Raw genomic sequence first — 17,869 nt, 5'->3', positions numbered from 1 at the left:
TCTTTCTCACCTGTTCCCATGGTCCTGGCCTCACAACTGCTTCCCTGGTGCTGGCCTCCACCATCTCTTCTGTGGATGTCCACCGAGCCTCCTAGCGGATGTCTTCCTCTCTGGACCCACTGCCACCCCTCCCAGTGGGTACTCCACAGGCAGTGGGTTGGAGCATGTCCCTGCCTGGCTCGTGCCTTCTGTGCCCTCTGTGCTTTCTGGTGTCTTAGGATGATGTCCACACCCCTGTCTGGTTGACATGGCCTAGCTTTTGCTCTTTAGCGTCCTTCCCCACCATTCCCCCCCCACACTCTCCAGGCCAGTCCCCTGAACTTGTTTCAATTTCTGGGATTAAGCTCCAGGCTCTTTCTCACCTTCAGGCCTCGTCTGAAAGCTCCTTCACTTCTGTCCACACAGGTGCACAGAAGAACACAGACAGATTCACCTCCTCTGTTTCTGGCCAATTCCTCAGATTAGCCCCACTGCCTTCAGGAGCCATGTCACCCAACGATTCCCCTATTGGGACACAAACCAGTGTGACTCTGTGGGGTAACATATGTTGTACCTGCCTGCTTCCATGTCCGTGTTCCTCCCGGCACATCGTCTGGCTTACCTGTGGCCCCGCATGGTGCCTAAGGCATACTAAGCACTGTCCGCTTGAGCGAATAATTGGTTCGTCTTCATTTTACATCTGAGGAGCCTCAGTTGCTGACGTTAATTAGTCTGCCCGGACTCAGGATTTAAGCCCAGATGCACAAAACACCTAATTTTTCCAGTCTAGCTGCTGAAGCACAGAGTTTGGAAAGAAGAATGTCCCAAGGGCTCCTGCATGAACTCAGCTCAGCCTCAGCTCCACTTGTTTTATCATCTTACAGACCTGCCGAGTCTCATCCACTGGTGGCAGCAAATGGATTAGTCTGAAAGCTGAACGTCTCTGATTGTTCAGTTGTTTTTTCCTCTCTCTGCCTGGGTTGTATGTGAGCGAGATGAGGTGTCCTATAGACTATAATGTGAACAGAGGTGGAGCTGTCTCAGTGTGGGGGGCACCTTGTCATGTTGATAATCATGGGGGGTTGTGCCTTGATTTTTATTTTTTTCAGGCAACTTACAGTCCTGAAGTCACAGCCAAGTGAGAGAGAGAGCAAGGCCATTGTCATTAGATTACACCAGAGGCCCCAGGGTGCAGTAGTTCAGGTTTCTAGAGATTTCCTGACCCCTGCTCTGGGTTTGGTGTCTCTGGTGTGTGGGAAATTTCTTTCATGGTTGAAATAGAGTCTCTTGGTTGGTGGTGAGGAGCCAGCCCATGAGTGACTGCTCCAGTGTCCGGGGGGGTCTGCTGCTAGTCTCTGGGGAGCAGAAAGGCTGCTGGTCTGTTAACAAGCATGTATTTAGTACTTTCTGTATGCAACGCCCAGTGGAGGCCTTGGAGGGAGAGGGAAGATGGAAACGTGCGCTATGGACACGCTCATCTGCATTCTCATCCTGGCCATTATTAGCTGTGTGCCTTCAGGTCATTGGTTTATAAGCCCTCTGTGTTGCTTGTCTCCCTGTGGAATAAGGTGACAGTAACTTCAGGAGCCAGTTAGGGTGTCTCTAGTTGCAAAGAACCTCACATAAGGAATCATCTTGAGGTGGGATGAGCCATCCTTAACCCAAGTGAATGGTGGATGCTTAATCCAGTGGCTCTGTGGAGCCCCCCCGTGGTAGCCTCCGTGCATTGCGCGTCTCAGTAGCCTACTCTTGGTCCCCAAATGGCTGCATTGCCAACAACAAGGCCCAAGGGCAGAAAAGCGGTCTCTTCCGTGTACCTCATTTTAAGAGGAAGGAAAAAACCTTGTGAGAACCCTCAGCAGGTTTTCCTGAGTTCTCAGTGGCCCAGAATTGTCCCAGTGGACCATCCTACTGCAGTCCCTGCTAAGAGCAATGGAATGACCAGGCTTGGCTGAAAGACCCATCTGTGGGGCTGGCTCTCCCCCTGCCATCCACCGACATCAGGCTCTCAAGCCTGAACAAACCTGGGGTGTGCAGCTAGTGGCGAAGCACACTCAGGGTGCCAGAACCTTCCAGGCCCCGAGGGCCCAGTGCAGCACCCGGAGGTGCTACCTGTCCTCCTTTCCCTCTCAGGGAGCATGCAGGCTTGGAAGGGGAAAGCATGTCCCCTCGAAGGGGTAAACAGGCAGATGGAAGCAGCATCGGCATCTGCATTTCAGGATTTTAGGGGGCGGTGCCCAAAATTACTCGTGTCACAGCCGCGGTAGGCGTTTTGCTGCATCTGTAGGCTGGAGGACGTTGGCTCTGGTAAGAGAAGCCACCTTCGCTGCTTAGTGAGCTGTCAGAAGAGCAGAGCTGAGCTCCTGAGCAGTGTGCGTGGACCTCGTGTCAGCAGCCTTTTATAGCGTGGCCCCAAGCGGGTCTGGGAGCACGCGCCTCTTTCGCTGCAGCTTTAGCCGATAACGTCACAACTTTCTGAAAGAAACACCTAAACTGCTAAGGCTTTAATCATCGGTGTGCATCTCTGGTTCTGTGGGTTAGTAATTCGTGCTTAATACTCTTGCAGTAGGAGGCCAGCCACCATCTTCTGGCGTCTTTGTAATGTCCCCAGTCTGTTCCCGGCTCTGGCCATCCTGCCCTTTCTCCAGAGCACCTCTGCGCCCCGTGCCTCTTGATGTTAGTTTTCAGAGCAGTGCAGCGGAAAGAGCACTGGTCCAGGAGTCAGAAGCCATGTGTCCCTTGGATGGAGTCCCACTAGTTTTATTTTTGCTCTTATTTCCCTGGCCTCAGGGGACACATTTAGAAAAATGTTGCTACAGCAGATGTCAGAGACATTACTGCCTGTGCTCTCTTCTAGGATTTTTATGGCGTCAGGTCTCACATTTAGGTCTTTCATCCATTTCGAGTCTATTTTTGTGTGTGGTGTAAGGAAATGGTCCAGTTTCATTCTTCTGCATGTGGCTGTCCTGATTTTCCCAACACCATTTGTTGAAGAGACTATCTTTTTCCCATTGCATATTCTTTTCTGCTTTGTCGCAGATTAATTGACCACGTCATTGTGGGTTTATTTCTGGGCTCTCTATTCTGTTCTGTTGATCTATGTGTCTGTTTTTGTGCCAGTATCGTGCTGTCTTGATCACGACAGCTTTGTAAGATAGCTTAAAGTCTGGAATGGTGATGCCTCCAGCCTCCGGCTTTGCTTTCCTTTTTCCAAATTGCTTTGGCTATTTGGGGTCTTGTGTGGTTCCATATCCATTTTAGGATTTTTTGTAATTATACTGGAATTAAAATAGAATTATAGAAAAAAGCAGCTGTGTGTCCTGATTTTGGCTGTGTCACTAACGGGCCATATGCGTTAGTGCATTCAGGTGCGTCTGTAACCTCAGGGCGGGGTGGGGGGGTGAGAGGCAGTCTCCGTTGCCTTCTCAGGCCTCTGCAGACATTGCCAATCAGTCGTGGCTTTCTTGCCCCTCACTGCCTTGGGTTTGGCCTGGACTCAGCCTTGGAATCCTTTTCCCTACAGGTGGGCAGCTGTTGCTGATGGGTCCATCCGATGGGATACTCGAGATGCAACTGGTTTTCCACCCCAGAACTAGGAACCCCGGGGCCCTTGTAGTTTTATCATTTCTCTTTAGCAGAATGGATAAAAGCTGAGGTTTCCTACTCTCGTGATGTCGCCTGCTTTTTGAGGGCCTTATGAGAATGCCATCGGAAACCCTATTCCTGTAGGACCTGTTATTATCAAGGGCTGTTACACAGGGGGATTGTGGCAACAGTGACTGCCTTGGTCTTGTTTGCTGAGCAATCACGAGCGTCTGTCCCAGTGCCTGGGTCATAATAGGACTGAGCTGTTTGTGGAGTTGAATGAATGAGTTTGGGGGTGGTGGTCTGTATGAGAAAGCATGCCTTCCCCTCGTCTCTGTAGGAGGAATCCTGGGGACTGCATTTGTGCTTTAGAAAAGAAAGCTGCTTCCCTCCTTCTTTTGGATATTATTAGAGTTGTAAAAGCCTTCTCTGGATTTCTTCTCTCTCAATTTGCATTTTGGCTTTCAAAGCCTTCAAGATAGAATTCCAAAGTAAAGCTTCAGCCTGGGAGACGAGGCAGCTTCACTGGGGCTGGGGCTGGGGAACTATGAGGTGCCTTAGGAGAGGAGCCTGTCTTCCTGCTGGCTGCCCTGGTCCCCAGCAGCTGCGCCAGCTCTGAGCCTCGCTTCCCTCCCACCCTCTCTGCCTGTTCCTTCCCAGCGGCTCCCGTATCTGTTCTGTGTCTGTAGAGCCATTCCTTAATGGCTTTGAGGGTCCGCCTCCTGGCTGAGGGTTCACCTCACGAAGCCCCCTGAAAGTTGTCGGCATGTCTTTGACCAGCCTGGACAGCATTCTCCCTGCCAGTAGTGGATGAAAGGAAGTACGTACGGTGTGGTCCCTGTGTGTAAGGTCTCACTAAACAGAAGCCCCGTAGCCAGTTCTCAGTTTCCAGGTATGCAGACCGAGGCTCAGAGAAGGTAGCAACCTGGCATGTGGGAGATAAAGCTGGGGACCAGCTCCAGAAGAACTGCAGGGGTTTGTGGCACATGGAGTGGCCAGGTACATGGGAGCAGGATGAGCCTGCGGCGCCTGGGGGCTCAGTCACTGAGCGTCTGACTCTTAATTTCGGTTTAGGTCATGATCTCGGGGTCCTGAGATCCATCCCTGCGTGGGGCTCTGCGCTCAGCGTGGAGCCTGCTTGAGATTCTCTCTGTGCCTCTGCCCCTCCCCTGCTTGCACACATGCTCGCTCGCTCTCTCTCTCTCTCTCTCTAAAATAAATAAATAAATAAGATCTTTGGGGTGCCTGGATGGCTCAGTCAGTTGAACTTCCAGCTCTTCGTTTTGGTTCAGGTCATGATCTCAGCATCTTGGGATCCAGCCCCGCGTTGGGCTCTGTGTTGAGTATGGAGCCTGCTTGAGATTCTCTTTCTCTCCCCCTCTGCCCCTCCCCAGCTTACGCAGGTTCTCTCTCGCTCGCTCTCTCAAATAAAATAAATAAATCTTTAGAAAGGAGGAGGATGATCCCACAGGAGAACGGGAGCAAGAGGGAGGGTGTCCAACAAGTGCACTGAGTGAGGAACGGGCACTCTTCTCCCCATTCAGTGTTACCCCCTTCACTCACCTCCAGGTGTGTGCCTTAGGTCTAACCCTTTCAGATTGATTATATGATGTCTCCATCTTGGTGGTCTTCTGTTCTTGCTTTCGTATTGTTGTCCCCCAAGAAGAGAAAAGCACCTTGGGCTGTCCTTAAAAATATGTGTGAAGAGGACAAAGAACATCTGGCTGTTCATTTTCTTAATGGGAGAGCTTCTGCCTCCTTCCTCCTGTGGACATTGATCCCTGGCCAGACTGGGGAAGGGATCATTTTTTTTTAATTGACGTATAATTGATACATCACATTATATTAGTTTCAGCTGTACAACGTAATGATTCAATATTTGTATACATTGCTAAATGATCACTAATGTCTAGTTAACATCTGTCACCATATGTAATTGCAAATATTTTACTTTCTCGTGATGAGAACTTTTAAGATTTATTCTTCTAGCAACTTTCAAATATGCAATATAGTAGTCCCCCCTTCCCATGGGGGATATGTTCCAAGATCCCAGTGGATGCTTCAAACCATGGATAATACCTAACCCTTTGCATTTTATACACACACACACACACACACACACACACCAAAATAAAGTTTAATTTATAAATTAAGCCTAGTAAGAGATTAACAAGAATAATAATAAAGTAGAACAATTCTAACAATGTACTGTAATAAAAGTTATGTGAATTTGGTCTCTCTCTCTCAAAATATCTTATGTACCATACTCATCCTTCTGATGATGATGATGTGAGATTATAAAATGCCTATGTGATGAGCTGGGTGAGGTAAATAATGTAGGCACTGTGATGTAGTGTAAAGCTATTATTGACCTGATGATTCATCAAAAGGAGGATCATCTGCTTCCAGACCATGGCTGACCATAGGTAATTGAGACCACATATAAGAGGGGCCTGCTGTACAGTACTTTTTAAAAAAATATTTTATTTAAAAATATTTATTTATTTGACAGAGAGCGAGAACGGGAACACAAGCAGGGGGAGTGGGAGAGGGAGAAGCAGGCTTCCCGCTGAGCAGGGAGCCCGATGCGGGGCTCGATCCCAGGACACTGGGACCATGACCTGAGCCGAAGGCAGCCGCATTAATGACTGAGCCACCCAGGCGCCCCTGCACAGTATTATTAACTGTAGTCACCATGCTGTACGTTACATCCTCATAACTGACTTATAACGGGAATTTTGTACCTTTTGACCCACTTCATCCATTTTATCCACCCCCAACCCTCACCTTTGGCAACCACCAATCTGTTCTCTGTATCTATGAGTTCTGTTTTTTGTTTTTCTGAATTCCATATATGAGATCATACTGTATTTGACGTTTTAAGTCTGACTTATTTCACTTAGCACAATATCCTTAAGGTCCATCCATGTTGTCGCCAATGGCAAGATTTAATTTTTTTATGGCTGAATAAAATTCCATTGTATGTATATACCACATTTTCTTTATCCATTTGTTCATTGGTGAACACTTAGGTTATTTCTAAGTCTTGGCTGTTGTAAGTGATACTGCATTGAATGTGGGGGTGGATATATCTTCTCAAGTAAGTGTTTTTGTTTTCTTTAGATAAATACTCAGAAATGGAATTGCTGGATCATATGGTGGTTCTATTTTTAAATTTTTGAGAAATCTCCATGTGATTTTTTTCATAGTGGCTGCACCAATTTACATTCCCACCAACAGTACACAAAGGTTCTCTTCACATCCTCACCAACACTTGTTATTTCTTGTCTTTTTGAAAGTAGCCATTCTAACAGGTATGAGCTGATATCTCATTGTGGTTTGGATTTGCATTTCCCTGATGATGAGTGATGTCGAGCACCTTTGCATGTACCCATTGGCCATCAGTATATCTTCTTTGGAAAAATGTCTATTCAGATCCTCTGCCCATTTTTTTTTTTTTAAGATTTTATTTATTTATTTGACACAGACACAGCGAGAGAGGGAACACAAGCAGGGGGAGGAGAGGGAGAAGCAGGCCTCCCGTGGAGCAGGGAGCCCGATGTGGGGCTTGATCCCAGGACCCGGGGATCATGACCTGAGCCGAAGGCAGATGCTTAACGACTGAGCCACCCAGGCGCCCCCTCTGCCCATTTTTTAATTGGATTGTTTTTCTGCTGTTGAGTTTTATGAGTTCCTTATATATTTTGGATATTAACCCCTTATCAGATATATGGTTTGTAAATGTCTTCTCCCATTCAGTAGGTTGCCTTTTCATTTTATTGATGGTTTCCTTTGCTGTGCAGAAGTGTTTTAGTTTGATGTGGTCCCGCTTGTTTGTTTTTACTTTTGTTGCTTTTGCTTTTATTTTTGCTTTTGGGGTCAGATTAAAAAAAATCATCGCCAAGACCAATGTTAAGGAATTTATCACCCATGCTTTCTTCTAGGAGTTTTATGGTTTCAGGTGTAACATTCAAGTCTTTAATCCATTTTGAGTTAATTTTTGTGGATGGTATAAGATAGTGGTTCAGTTTTGTTCTTTTGCATGTGGTTGTTAAGTTTTCCCAACAGTATTTATTGAGACAGTACTTTCTCCATTGTATGTCCTTGGCTGCTTTGTCATAAACTAACTCACCATATGTGCATGGGTTTATTTCTGGGCTCTCTATTCTGTTCCAATGATGTATGGGTATGTTCTTATGCCAAGACCATACTGTTTTGATTCCATAGCTTTGTAATACAGTTTGAAATAAGAGGGTATGATGACTCTAGCTTTGTTCTTCTTTCTCAAGATTGCTTTGACTTTTCAGGGTCTTTTGTGGTTCCATACAAATTTTAGGATTGTTTGTTCTAGCTCTGTGAAGAATGCCATTGGGATTTTGATAGGATTACATTGAGGCTATAGATTGTTTTGGGTCATATGGACATTTTAACAATATTAGTTATTCCAATCCATGAGCAAAGACTATCTTTCCATTAATTTGTGTCTTCATTTTCTTTCATCAGTATCCTGTAGTTCTCAGTGTACAGGTCTTTCACCTCCTTGGGTAACTTTATTGCTAGGTATTTTATTCTTTTTGCATAATTATAAATGGTATTGTTTTCTTAATTTCTCTTTTGATTATTTGTTACTAATACAAAGAAATGCAACAGATTTTTATATATTGCTTTTATGTCCTGCAACTTAACTGAATTTGTTTATTCTAACAGTTTTTTCGTGGAGTGTTTAGGGTTTCCTATATGTAATATGTCATAGGCAAATAGTGACAGTTTTTCTTTCCTGATTTGGAAGTGTTTTATTTCCTTTTCTTTCTTAAAAAAAATCTTTTCTTTAAGAGATTTTATTTATTTATCTGAGGGAGAGAGACAGAGATAGTGACAGAGATTGTGACAGAGAAAAAGTGGGGAGGAGAGGGAGAAGCAGGCTCCCCGCTGAGCAGGGAGCCTGATGTGGGACTCTATCTCAGGACCCTGGAATCATGACCTGAGCCGAAGGCAGGCACTTCACCACCTGAGCCACCCGGGTGCCCCTTATTTCCTTTTCTTGTCGAAGTCCAACTAGGACTTCCAATACCATGTTGAATGAAAGTGGTGAGAGTGGGCATCCTTGTCTTGTTCTGATCTTAGAGGAAAACCTTTCACATTTTCATTGTTGAGTATGATGTTAGCTGTGGGCTTGCTATATGTGGCCTTATTATATTGAGGTATGTTCCCTCTATACCTACTTTGTTGAGAGTTTTTATCATAAATGGATGTTGACTTTTCTGCTTTTTCTGCATCTATTGAGATGGTCATATGATTTTTATCCTTCATTTTATTGATATCGTAGAGCATACTGATTGATTTGCAGATGTTGAACCAGCCTTGAATCCCTGGAGCAAATCCCACTTGATCACGGTATATTCTCCTTTTAATACATTGTTGAATTTGACTTGCTTGTATTTTGTTGAGGATTTTGTGTCTGTGTTCATCAGGGATATTGGCCTGTAACTCATGTTTTTTGTGGTCTCCTTGTCTGGTTTTTGTATCAGGGTAATGCTGATCTCATAAAAGGAGTTTGGAAGCATCACCTCCTCTTCTATTTTTTTGGAAGCATTTTTGAGAAGGATTAATTGTTTTTTGAATATTTGGTGGAGTTCACCATGGAAGCTGTCTGGTCCTGGGCTTTTGTTTGTTGGAGGTTTTTAATACTGATTTGATCTCCTTACTAGTAATAGGTGTGTTCAGATTTTCTATTTCTTCATGATTTAGTCCTGGTAGGGGAGGGAGATTTATTCCAACCATGCCTTTTAGAATTTATGTAATAAGTTATTCATTTATCCATCGCCTAGGTGGAAAGTACAGGCATAGAGACCAATAAAAAGAGCAGGGTACTCCATCCTCCAGGAGCTTACAGTTTGTCCAGAGGTCTTTTTTTTAATAATAAATTTTATTAAAAGATTTTATTTGAAAAAGGGAGCCCAAGGTAGGGAGGAGCAGAGGGAGAAGAAGAAGCAGACTCCCTGCTGGGCAGGGATTCCCAATGTGGGGGGGGCTTGATCCCAAGACCTTGGGATCATCACCTGAGCTAAAGGCAGACGCTTAACTGAGACATCCAGGAGCTCCTAAAAATAAATTTTTTTGAATAACTGATATGTTCACATGGTTTAAATGTCAACAATCAAAAGAGAAAAGGTAAAGAGTCTCCTCCCCTGATCTTCCAGCCATCTAGTTCCCTGCTCAAGAGGTAACTACTGTGGATAGTGTCTTCTGTCTCTTTCTGAAGACATTCTGTCCATGTTGTTCAGTGGCTCTTAACAGGGCCTAGGGAGGTGGAGCTAATCAGGACAGTGTGGGGAAGATTTTCTAAGGGTACATGGCTGCAGCCATCAGGCGATGGGGTCAGAGAGGACCGGCAGGCAGAGAGATTCTGAAGCGGATTCCCGGAGGGCTTGGGCATAATCCCTGCTTCCAGCCCCAGCCATGGGTCTAGCTAGACAGGCAAGATATTTACATGTGGGAATGGACATAGTAGTACAAGATTTCACTACAGGTGAAGGTCACATTCCTGGTATAGCGAGACAGTGCCCGCCCCCAGAGGAGCAAGATAGCCGCAGTGGGTCTGCCGTGGCTGGGTGGGGCTTTAAGAAAGGTTACTGTCTTTGGGCGCCTGGGTGGCTCAGTAGGTTAAGCATCTGCCTTCAGCTCAGGTCATGATCCCGGGGTCCTGGGATTGAGCCCCGCATTGGGCTCCCTGCTCAGCAGGGAGCCTGCTTCTCCCTCTTCCTCTGCCTGCTGCTCCCCCTGCTTGTGTTCCCTCTCTCTGTGTCAAATAAATAAAATCTTTTTTTAAAAAAAGAAAGGTTACTGTCTTCAACTTTTCTGGGCCTCCTTGTTCCTCATTTATGAAACCCCTAAATTAGGGTTTTAAACTTTTTTTTCCTTGAACCCCTGTAGCAGTCTGAAAGAACCCATAGACTTCTTTAAATGCATACATGAAACATGCAGGATTATAAATGTAAATGAATGACACTGAAATATGGTGGTTTCCTCACTTGGTGGCCCCAGGGTAGTCCCAGCGCACAGAGACTCCTGCTCTGAGAAGGGCCACGGCCAGGTTCTGGCTCCCATGGACTGCTCTGCATCTTGGCACTGCTTGGGGCCTGGTGGTGTTCACTAGGACAAGGGGGTGGGAAAAAGTCCCTCTGAGGTTGCTTTGCAAAGAGTCAAATGAACAATCCCTTTCTCCCCATAATTAGCTTCCCTTCTATCTACACAGGGCTCCTCTCCTAACTGAAGATGACTAGGTTTGTCCTGTGTTTGGTTTCCCAAAGGTGGCAGCATTGTTCTGGGAAGCAGAATCCCAGCCACCTGGGTGGGGAGTGGCTGCCCTCACAGCCCTGCTTCTGTAGCCCAGTGGAAAATTTCTGAGTTGGCCTGCATGGGTCTTACCCGTGTTTACTGTCTCCTCCCTGGTCACCGGAGTCATAGCCTTGGAGGTGGACCGTGGCCTGCCAAGCTTCTGTTCCCAGCGTGTGGTGGGCCACTAGGCCTCACAGGTGCATGTCTCAGGGCTGGCCTGCCAGCAGATGCAAAAGAAAGTTAGATGCCTGCAGTTGACTTTTTACCCTCCTCCTTCCGGTGTTTGGCATGGGGGCTCTGGAGGGAGGTCAGTCAGTGTTTTAAGTGATGGAGTCTTGGGTGGCTTAGGCCAAATTTTTCTTTGCAAATAATTCAGCATTGGAGTTGCTCCTTCTGATGTGTGTGTTCACGTGGGCTGCAGTTAGTACCTGAACTGTAATCGAAGCAGTCGATTTTTAAGAATCTACTAGAAGCTGAAATTGCCTTCAGCATCAGAAGGGCCTAGTTCACATGTCATTGAAAGTTTCTAAGCAAGTGAGTGAAAAAGTGCCTCCAACCCAATTAAATGACTCATAATTCCCATCAAGTGCACCCAGTGGGGTTTATGTGGGGGACCTCAGCAAAGAACGCCAGAAGGTAGCTGGAGCCTGCTGGAGTTTGTGTGGCACTTAACTCTGTGCTCACTGCATGTCATTTCATCTAGACCCTATAACAGCCCCATGAGAGCATTGTTACCATCCGTTTATCCACAAGAAAGGCAAGTGCAGAGGTGGAGTGATTCACCCAGCTGGAGGGCAGATCTGGGATTCGAAACCCAGTGGGCAAGCTCCAAGCCCCTGTTTCCTATGCCTTCCTGGAAATGTGCATCTGGACAGCTTTTTAAAAATTGTTTTTGTCGATTTATTTTTATAAACCCATGATTTATTTATTTATTAGTAACTCTGTACCCAAGGTGGGGCTCAATCTCATGACCCCATGGTCAAGAGTCTCATGGTCCTCTGACTGAGCCAGTGAGGTGCCCCATATTATTTATTTAATATGTGTGAAACATTGCTATAATTTGCATTTCTTTGAACACTACTGAGATTGAACAGTTATTCATGTGTCTATTTTTTTAAATTGTAATAAAAATATATAACATAAAATCTGTCATTTTAACCACTTTTAAGTGTAAGTTCAGTGGCACTAAGTACATTCACACTTTCTTGCAACCATCACCACCATCTATTTCTAGAACTTTTTTGTCACCCCCAAACAGAAAGTGTCTAGCCATCGAGCAAGAACTGCTCATTCCTCCAACAGCCCCCCAGCCCCTTCTTGAATCTACTTTGTCATGAATTTGCCTAGTCTAGGTATTTCATATAAGTAGAATCATCCAGTATTTGTCCTTTTTGCCTGGCTTATTTGACTTAGCATACCATCTTCAGGGTTGGTTCATGAGGTAGCATGCCTCAGAACATTATTCCTTCTTATGGTTGAATAATGTCTCATTGTTTTGTCTGTCTGTTGATGGAGTTTACACCTGGTCGGCTTTTCACACAGAGACAGGACCTTACAACTACTCACTCCTGTTCTGGGGATACTTTCTGAACCCTGGCAAATTTGTGTTTGTCCCAGGTCGGGGGTGACCCTCCACTGTGTGTGGTTAGAGGTGCTGCTGAATTTTTTAAGGTAACTAGCCTTGGTCTATTTAAAAAGATCAAGAGGGGGGCGGTGTCTGGGTGGCTCAGTCAGTTGAGTACCCAACTCTTGATTTTGGCTCAGGTCATGATCTCAGGGTCATGAGATCAAGTCCCGGGTCTGGCCATGCACCGAGCGTGGAGTCTGCTTGTCCCTCTCCCTCTGTTCCTCACCCACTCACTCTCTCTCTCAAATAAATAAAATCTTAAAAAAACAAACAAACCAAAAAGCTCAAGAGGAGCACTACGGTTGCTCTTGTGCCAACACCAATTCTAATTGGGTTCTTTCCCTGTCCGTTCTGTAGACAGATAGCGTCAGAGGGGTCCGCAGGGGTTATTTGTTTACTTCTAATCCTCTCCTGTAGATGGAAATTTAGCCCGTGTTCGAAATTCTCCAGGGTAGCCACCCGGGAGCCCCAAGTCTCTGCTGGGGGACCCTGGGCAGGCCATGTCTATCTGGCTTCAGCGACTGCATCTGTAAAATGACATTAAAGTCCTTCTTAGAGATTATGCGTCCTTCCCAGACAGGTTAAGAAGTTCCTTTCTAATTCTACTCTGGGTTCTTCCTTCTACTTGTATGTTAAGCTTGTGCCTCTCTCCTCTTTGAGAAGCCACTGGTCAGCGTCCCCCCGCAGTAATCCCACGTTCCTGTGATGAGATGACAAAGCCCACTCCCGGGGTGCAAGGCCCCCCACCCTTTGGGTTGCTGTGTGATAGGGGCGCCCTTCCCTCCTAGCAGCCTTTCTCTGAATGCCTGGAAGCGCTGGGTGGCCTGGGGAAGTGAGATTTGTCTTTCTGGATGAACTGCTCCCTCTGTCATTGCCAGGAAATCGACGATGCTGGTGGCTGGCTACCTGTTTACTCAGCCACGGGAGAGGAGAAAATCCATGCTGCCTCAATATCCTCTGAGGCACTAGGCCGCTTACAGCCAATTTTCTTTTTCAGAGCAATAAATCTGAGGGACCCCGTGCTGCAGCAGGTGCTGGAGAGGAAGAATGAGGTCCTGTGTGTCCTGACACAGAAGATAGTGACGACGCAGCCATGTGTGATATCAGAGCACATTCAGATAGAGGAGAAGTGCGGCGGCATGGTGGGGATCCAGACCAAGACAGTGCAGGTGTGTGCAGGCGCAGCGTGTGGGCTCAGTGGCCTCTCTGGTCCCCGTCCTCAAGGCGGGAGGCAGGGGCCTCTTTGGGGGTGTCTTCATTTGTCCAGACTCTTCTGTAGTGAGCCAATAGAAATCCACTTCAAATTGGCTTGAACGAGAAATAATTTATTGGCTCTGTAACTGAAACGTTCAGGGTCGTCTGGCTTCGCTCACTGCTAGTTCAAAATTCAGAATTGCAGAAAGCCGCGTGTGCCGCCTTCCCTGGGGGTAGATCCCCCTCAGGTGGGTGCTGTCCTGGTGGTGCGGCTCTCGGCCCGCCTGCTGCCACCCCGGGGGAGAGTGTGCTCAGGGTTGGCTCTCACTGGACCATCCCTGGTTGTACCTTTCGGGAGAAGCAGACCCGAGGCCAGGGCTACAGGGCCCTCAGAATGGCCACGCGGGCTTGGTTGCTTCCCCAGAGAAAATGGGTCAGAGGAGTACTGACCGCATCAATGCACAGGTATCTGCCAGAGCCCCTCGGAGCCAGGGGTCTCAAAATGATTACTTTGAGATCAACGGCCTCCCATCCTTCGTGGACTGAGTGAGGGAAGGTAAAAAGCAGTGTATGTGTCTATATACACATAAACAGAAGCTTCTGGATTAAAATAGAGACAGTCTTATCAGGCTGATCCCTGAGCCAGTACTGAACTTCTGTGGAACAAGAGGCTACCAACCCCAGACTGTTTCCTCCACAGCTTGCCATGGTGCCTGATGTCCTATTCTTAGACATTTGCTTCCTGGGGTGCCTTTTGGCTTTTGCTAGAGGACCCGGGAAAGTTGTATTTGGAAAGGAAGTGGAGACAGAGGTCCGGTCTGCAGCTGGACTCTCGCTGGGGCAGTGATGAGGGAGGTGCCTGACAGGAGACAGCTTTGGCCAGCCCTGCCGGTGTTTCTGCCCGTGGTGGTCCCCCCACCACAGGCCTGGTGCCTGCCTAGGAATCAGGAGGCTGGCTGTCCTCATACCAACCGGGATCAAGTTGCTAAAAGGAGTCTCTGATCTCCAGTGTGTAGGCAACGATCTTCTCCTTAGACCATCATGGGAAAGGGTCATATTTGTAACAGTGTTGGAAGGAGAGAGCTATGGTGCCTGACTGCTTGGCATTTCCTGGCAATCCTCCTCTCATCCTTACCTCTCCTCCCTCCTGCCACCACCCCCCCACCACCACATTTGTTTAACACACAGTGTGTTGTCGACAGGAGTCTGGAATGATGTCCTTTTGGGGGCTCCTCGCTCTTAGCTTAGTTCTTCCAGTCAGGCTTTGACATTGTTTGGATTTTCATCATTGTCCGGGATGTTGAAGTGGTTACCCTAATCCTCTGTGAGAGAAGTGAGAAGTTACCCTATTTATCTTCTTTATTCAGTACCATAGACCTAGCCTCACTGTTGCCCACACTCTGGAATCCCGCTTTTGTGTCCCCACTGAAGTTTGCTCATTGACTCCCAATGTGTGCACTACATCATGAGGCCCACAAGGATAAAATCCTTACGTCTGCTGGCCGGCTTCTCTTTTCTACTCCATCCCTTGGGCATTTGACAAATGCCCCTCGTGCTCAAGGCCCTAGGCCGACCATGGTGGGGAGGCAGAGAGAAGCCTGGGGGAGGCTGAGCACACAGATGGCATCATGTACTCTCACTCACAGGTGTCCACAAAGGAGGATGGGAATATCATCAAGGACACCAATGTGGTGCTGGAGATCCCTGCTCCCACCGCCCTCGCCTATGGCATCATCGAGTTGTATGTGAAACTGGACGGCCAGTTCGGTGAGTGCTGCCTTCCGCTCTGGGTATTAGAGGAAAGAGAGGGGAAGCACGGGGGGTGTCCCAGGACAACGGGGGCAGGTGGGCTGCGTTGGGAGGACATCGGGCTGGGCGAGCTTTCACCAGCATGGCACAGGGTCAGCAATGTGGGCTGTGCCATCAGAAGACCGGGTCTCAGCCCTGGTGCCGTGGCATCCTGTGGGGCCTCAAGCAAGTTGTGGGTGTCACTGAGTCTTGACTCCCCATGTCTGGAGGGGGAGAGACATTCCGTCGTGGAGCTGTGGTCACAGTTGGATGAGCACACCAAGTGCCTGGCGCAGTGGTTGTTTATTACGTACTCCGTCTCAACTCTTAATCTTACTGTCCTCAGCGGCATCTCACCTTCCTTCCCCCGCGGTGTGAAGCCAAAAACATGACACTTGACCTTGCTCTGCTGATCACCAGTGTTCAAAGCTGGGAGATCCTGGTCATTGCATCATTTGAAGAAAATACGGGCTTTTGCTTTGCTCGTGTCTGTGGATCTTAGATGCTTATGGCCCCTCCCTCCTGCTCGTCCTGGGAGGAGGTTGTGTCAAGCCCAAGAAAACTGACCACTTCTGGGGGCCAGGAATGAATAAATGTAACATAATGATTGACTTGTTAAGGCATGGTGATGTCATAGTTATGTTTATAAAAAAGAGTCTTCGTTTTTAGAGATTTATACTGAAGTCTTCACAGATGAAATGGTAACACGTCTGTGGTTTGCTTCAAAAATGATCTGGGTGAAATGTAATGTGTGTGTGCACGGGGCCGGAGAGGTAAAGAGCGATCGTCAGAGCTGGTCAGTGGGTATGTGGAGGTTTATTGTACTGCTCTATTCTTGTGCCATTTCACCTTTTCCATAATGAGAAAGTTTTAAAAGGGGTGCCATAATAGACCATGCACATATCTATTGTGGTCTCCTGCTCCGCTCCCCCCGCTTTGTTCTCTGCGAGGGTTGGGAGGAGAAAGTTGTCCAGGAGTCAGCCTTTTGTGTGCACTTGGCCCATGCGGGGTCACCCTGCCACGGAGCCACAACTACAGGCACTCAGAATGTGGACTGTCCCCACGGGACAGTCACAAGCTCCTGGGCCATGTGAGACATGGGATGCAGTGGCAGAGACTCCCTCTTTCTTTTCCCAAGTGGAGCAGCCTGCCTTTCATGGAGGTGACGAAGAGTGAGGGTGTCAGTTTGAAGAAGCTGGTCTGGAGAGGTTGGTCAGGGGCACATGAAATACCAGGAATATCAAGAATCATGACCTACAGGCTTTAGGCCATGGTTCCAAATTTGTTTCGTCGGCATTATTATTTTATTTGGTCTCTTTGGAAGACTTCTGTGGGGATTAAGAGGATTATTAAGAGGATTCAGTTGTCCCTCCGGTTTTTGTTATCAGCATGTTACCATATGCATGTACATGACTCCAGACTAAGATGTTTAGGCCTGGTTATCCTGTCCAGATGGGCTGGCACTTTTATAAGCCTCTTGAAAGCTTGGTCTGCACCCGAGGCTGCCCATGAGTGCTCTGAGGACCTTTGGTGGCTGGGGACCAGCCTGGGGCTGCTAGTCAAGGTTGTGGCCCCTGCGGGGAACCCCTCCCTGTTTCTCCGAGGAGGTGGCCGTGTCCTGCTCTCCTTGCAGTCCTGTCGGGGGCACCTGTCACTCCCACGGGGAACCTCTCTTTTCTCAGACGGGGTTGGAAAGACATAGCCTTGTGCGGTGTGGCTCCTGTTTGCATTTCAGTTTCAAGCCTTTTATCTTGGCTGGCTTCTGCTGTCTTTGAAAATAAACTCCTCTTTGTGCTGTGGAGAAGAGGTGCCCGGGGAGGGGAATTCTGGAGGTTCTTCTGGCTCCCTCCGCAAGCCCTGGCCTAGGAAGCCCCGCTTCATTGCTCTTTCCTGCTGCCGACTGTCATGCCTGTGCAGCCTGGTGGCCGGGCTGACATTGCATGTGACTCACTGCCTAATTCTTAAGCCAGTTCTGCTTTTTTCCCATTTTCCTGTGTTTTCTGTTGCTCTTGCCACAGAATATTCTGATCTGGCTTCATAAACATAGACCTGCAGGGGCCAGAAGGGCCCTTAAGAGGCTGCCTGGTCTCCTCCCACCTTTTGGGAGGAAATACACGTGACAACAATCCTGTTTGTCCTCTGAAACTTTAAGCAGAGGCTGACTCCCTCTGTGTCCCTTGGGGGAGGCACCTGTGCGGCCTGTCCTCACCAAGAGATTCTCTCAGCCACGACCCCTTCCTTCACCAACAGCTCCTCCTTATAGCCAGTCAGAAACATCACTTTATAGTCTTGAACTTTCGCCTTGTGCTTTGTATAATCAGGCATTATGCCACTGTCCTTTCAGCGTGTCCTTCTGAT

At 47.6% G+C, this 17,869-nt stretch overlaps 1 protein-coding gene across 7 annotated transcripts in view; it reads left to right on the top strand.

Moving 5' to 3' along the window:
• The window catches only part of GSDME (gasdermin E), a 120,077-nt gene that overhangs the window by 50,769 nt on the left and 51,439 nt on the right, over positions 1 to 17,869 (top strand). For all 7 annotated transcript variants that reach the window (XR_003516399.2, XM_027573505.2, XM_027573502.2 and 4 more), the window contains exons 4-5: positions 13,527 to 13,698; positions 15,370 to 15,490. Coding sequence is in view for 6 of the 7 variants with exons in the window: in XM_027573505.2 (XP_027429306.2) it covers positions 13,527 to 13,698; positions 15,370 to 15,490 (293 nt within the window). In the remaining variant the exon portion in view is untranslated. The remainder of the gene's footprint in view (positions 1 to 13,526; positions 13,699 to 15,369; positions 15,491 to 17,869) is intronic.

The sequence above is a fragment of the Zalophus californianus genome, chromosome 12 (assembly GCF_009762305.2).
Source record: "Zalophus californianus isolate mZalCal1 chromosome 12, mZalCal1.pri.v2, whole genome shotgun sequence".
Lineage (NCBI taxonomy): Eukaryota > Metazoa > Chordata > Mammalia > Carnivora > Otariidae > Zalophus > Zalophus californianus.
The sequence above is the reverse complement of the archived record's forward strand: the minus strand, read 5'-3'. Positions and strand labels throughout refer to the sequence as shown.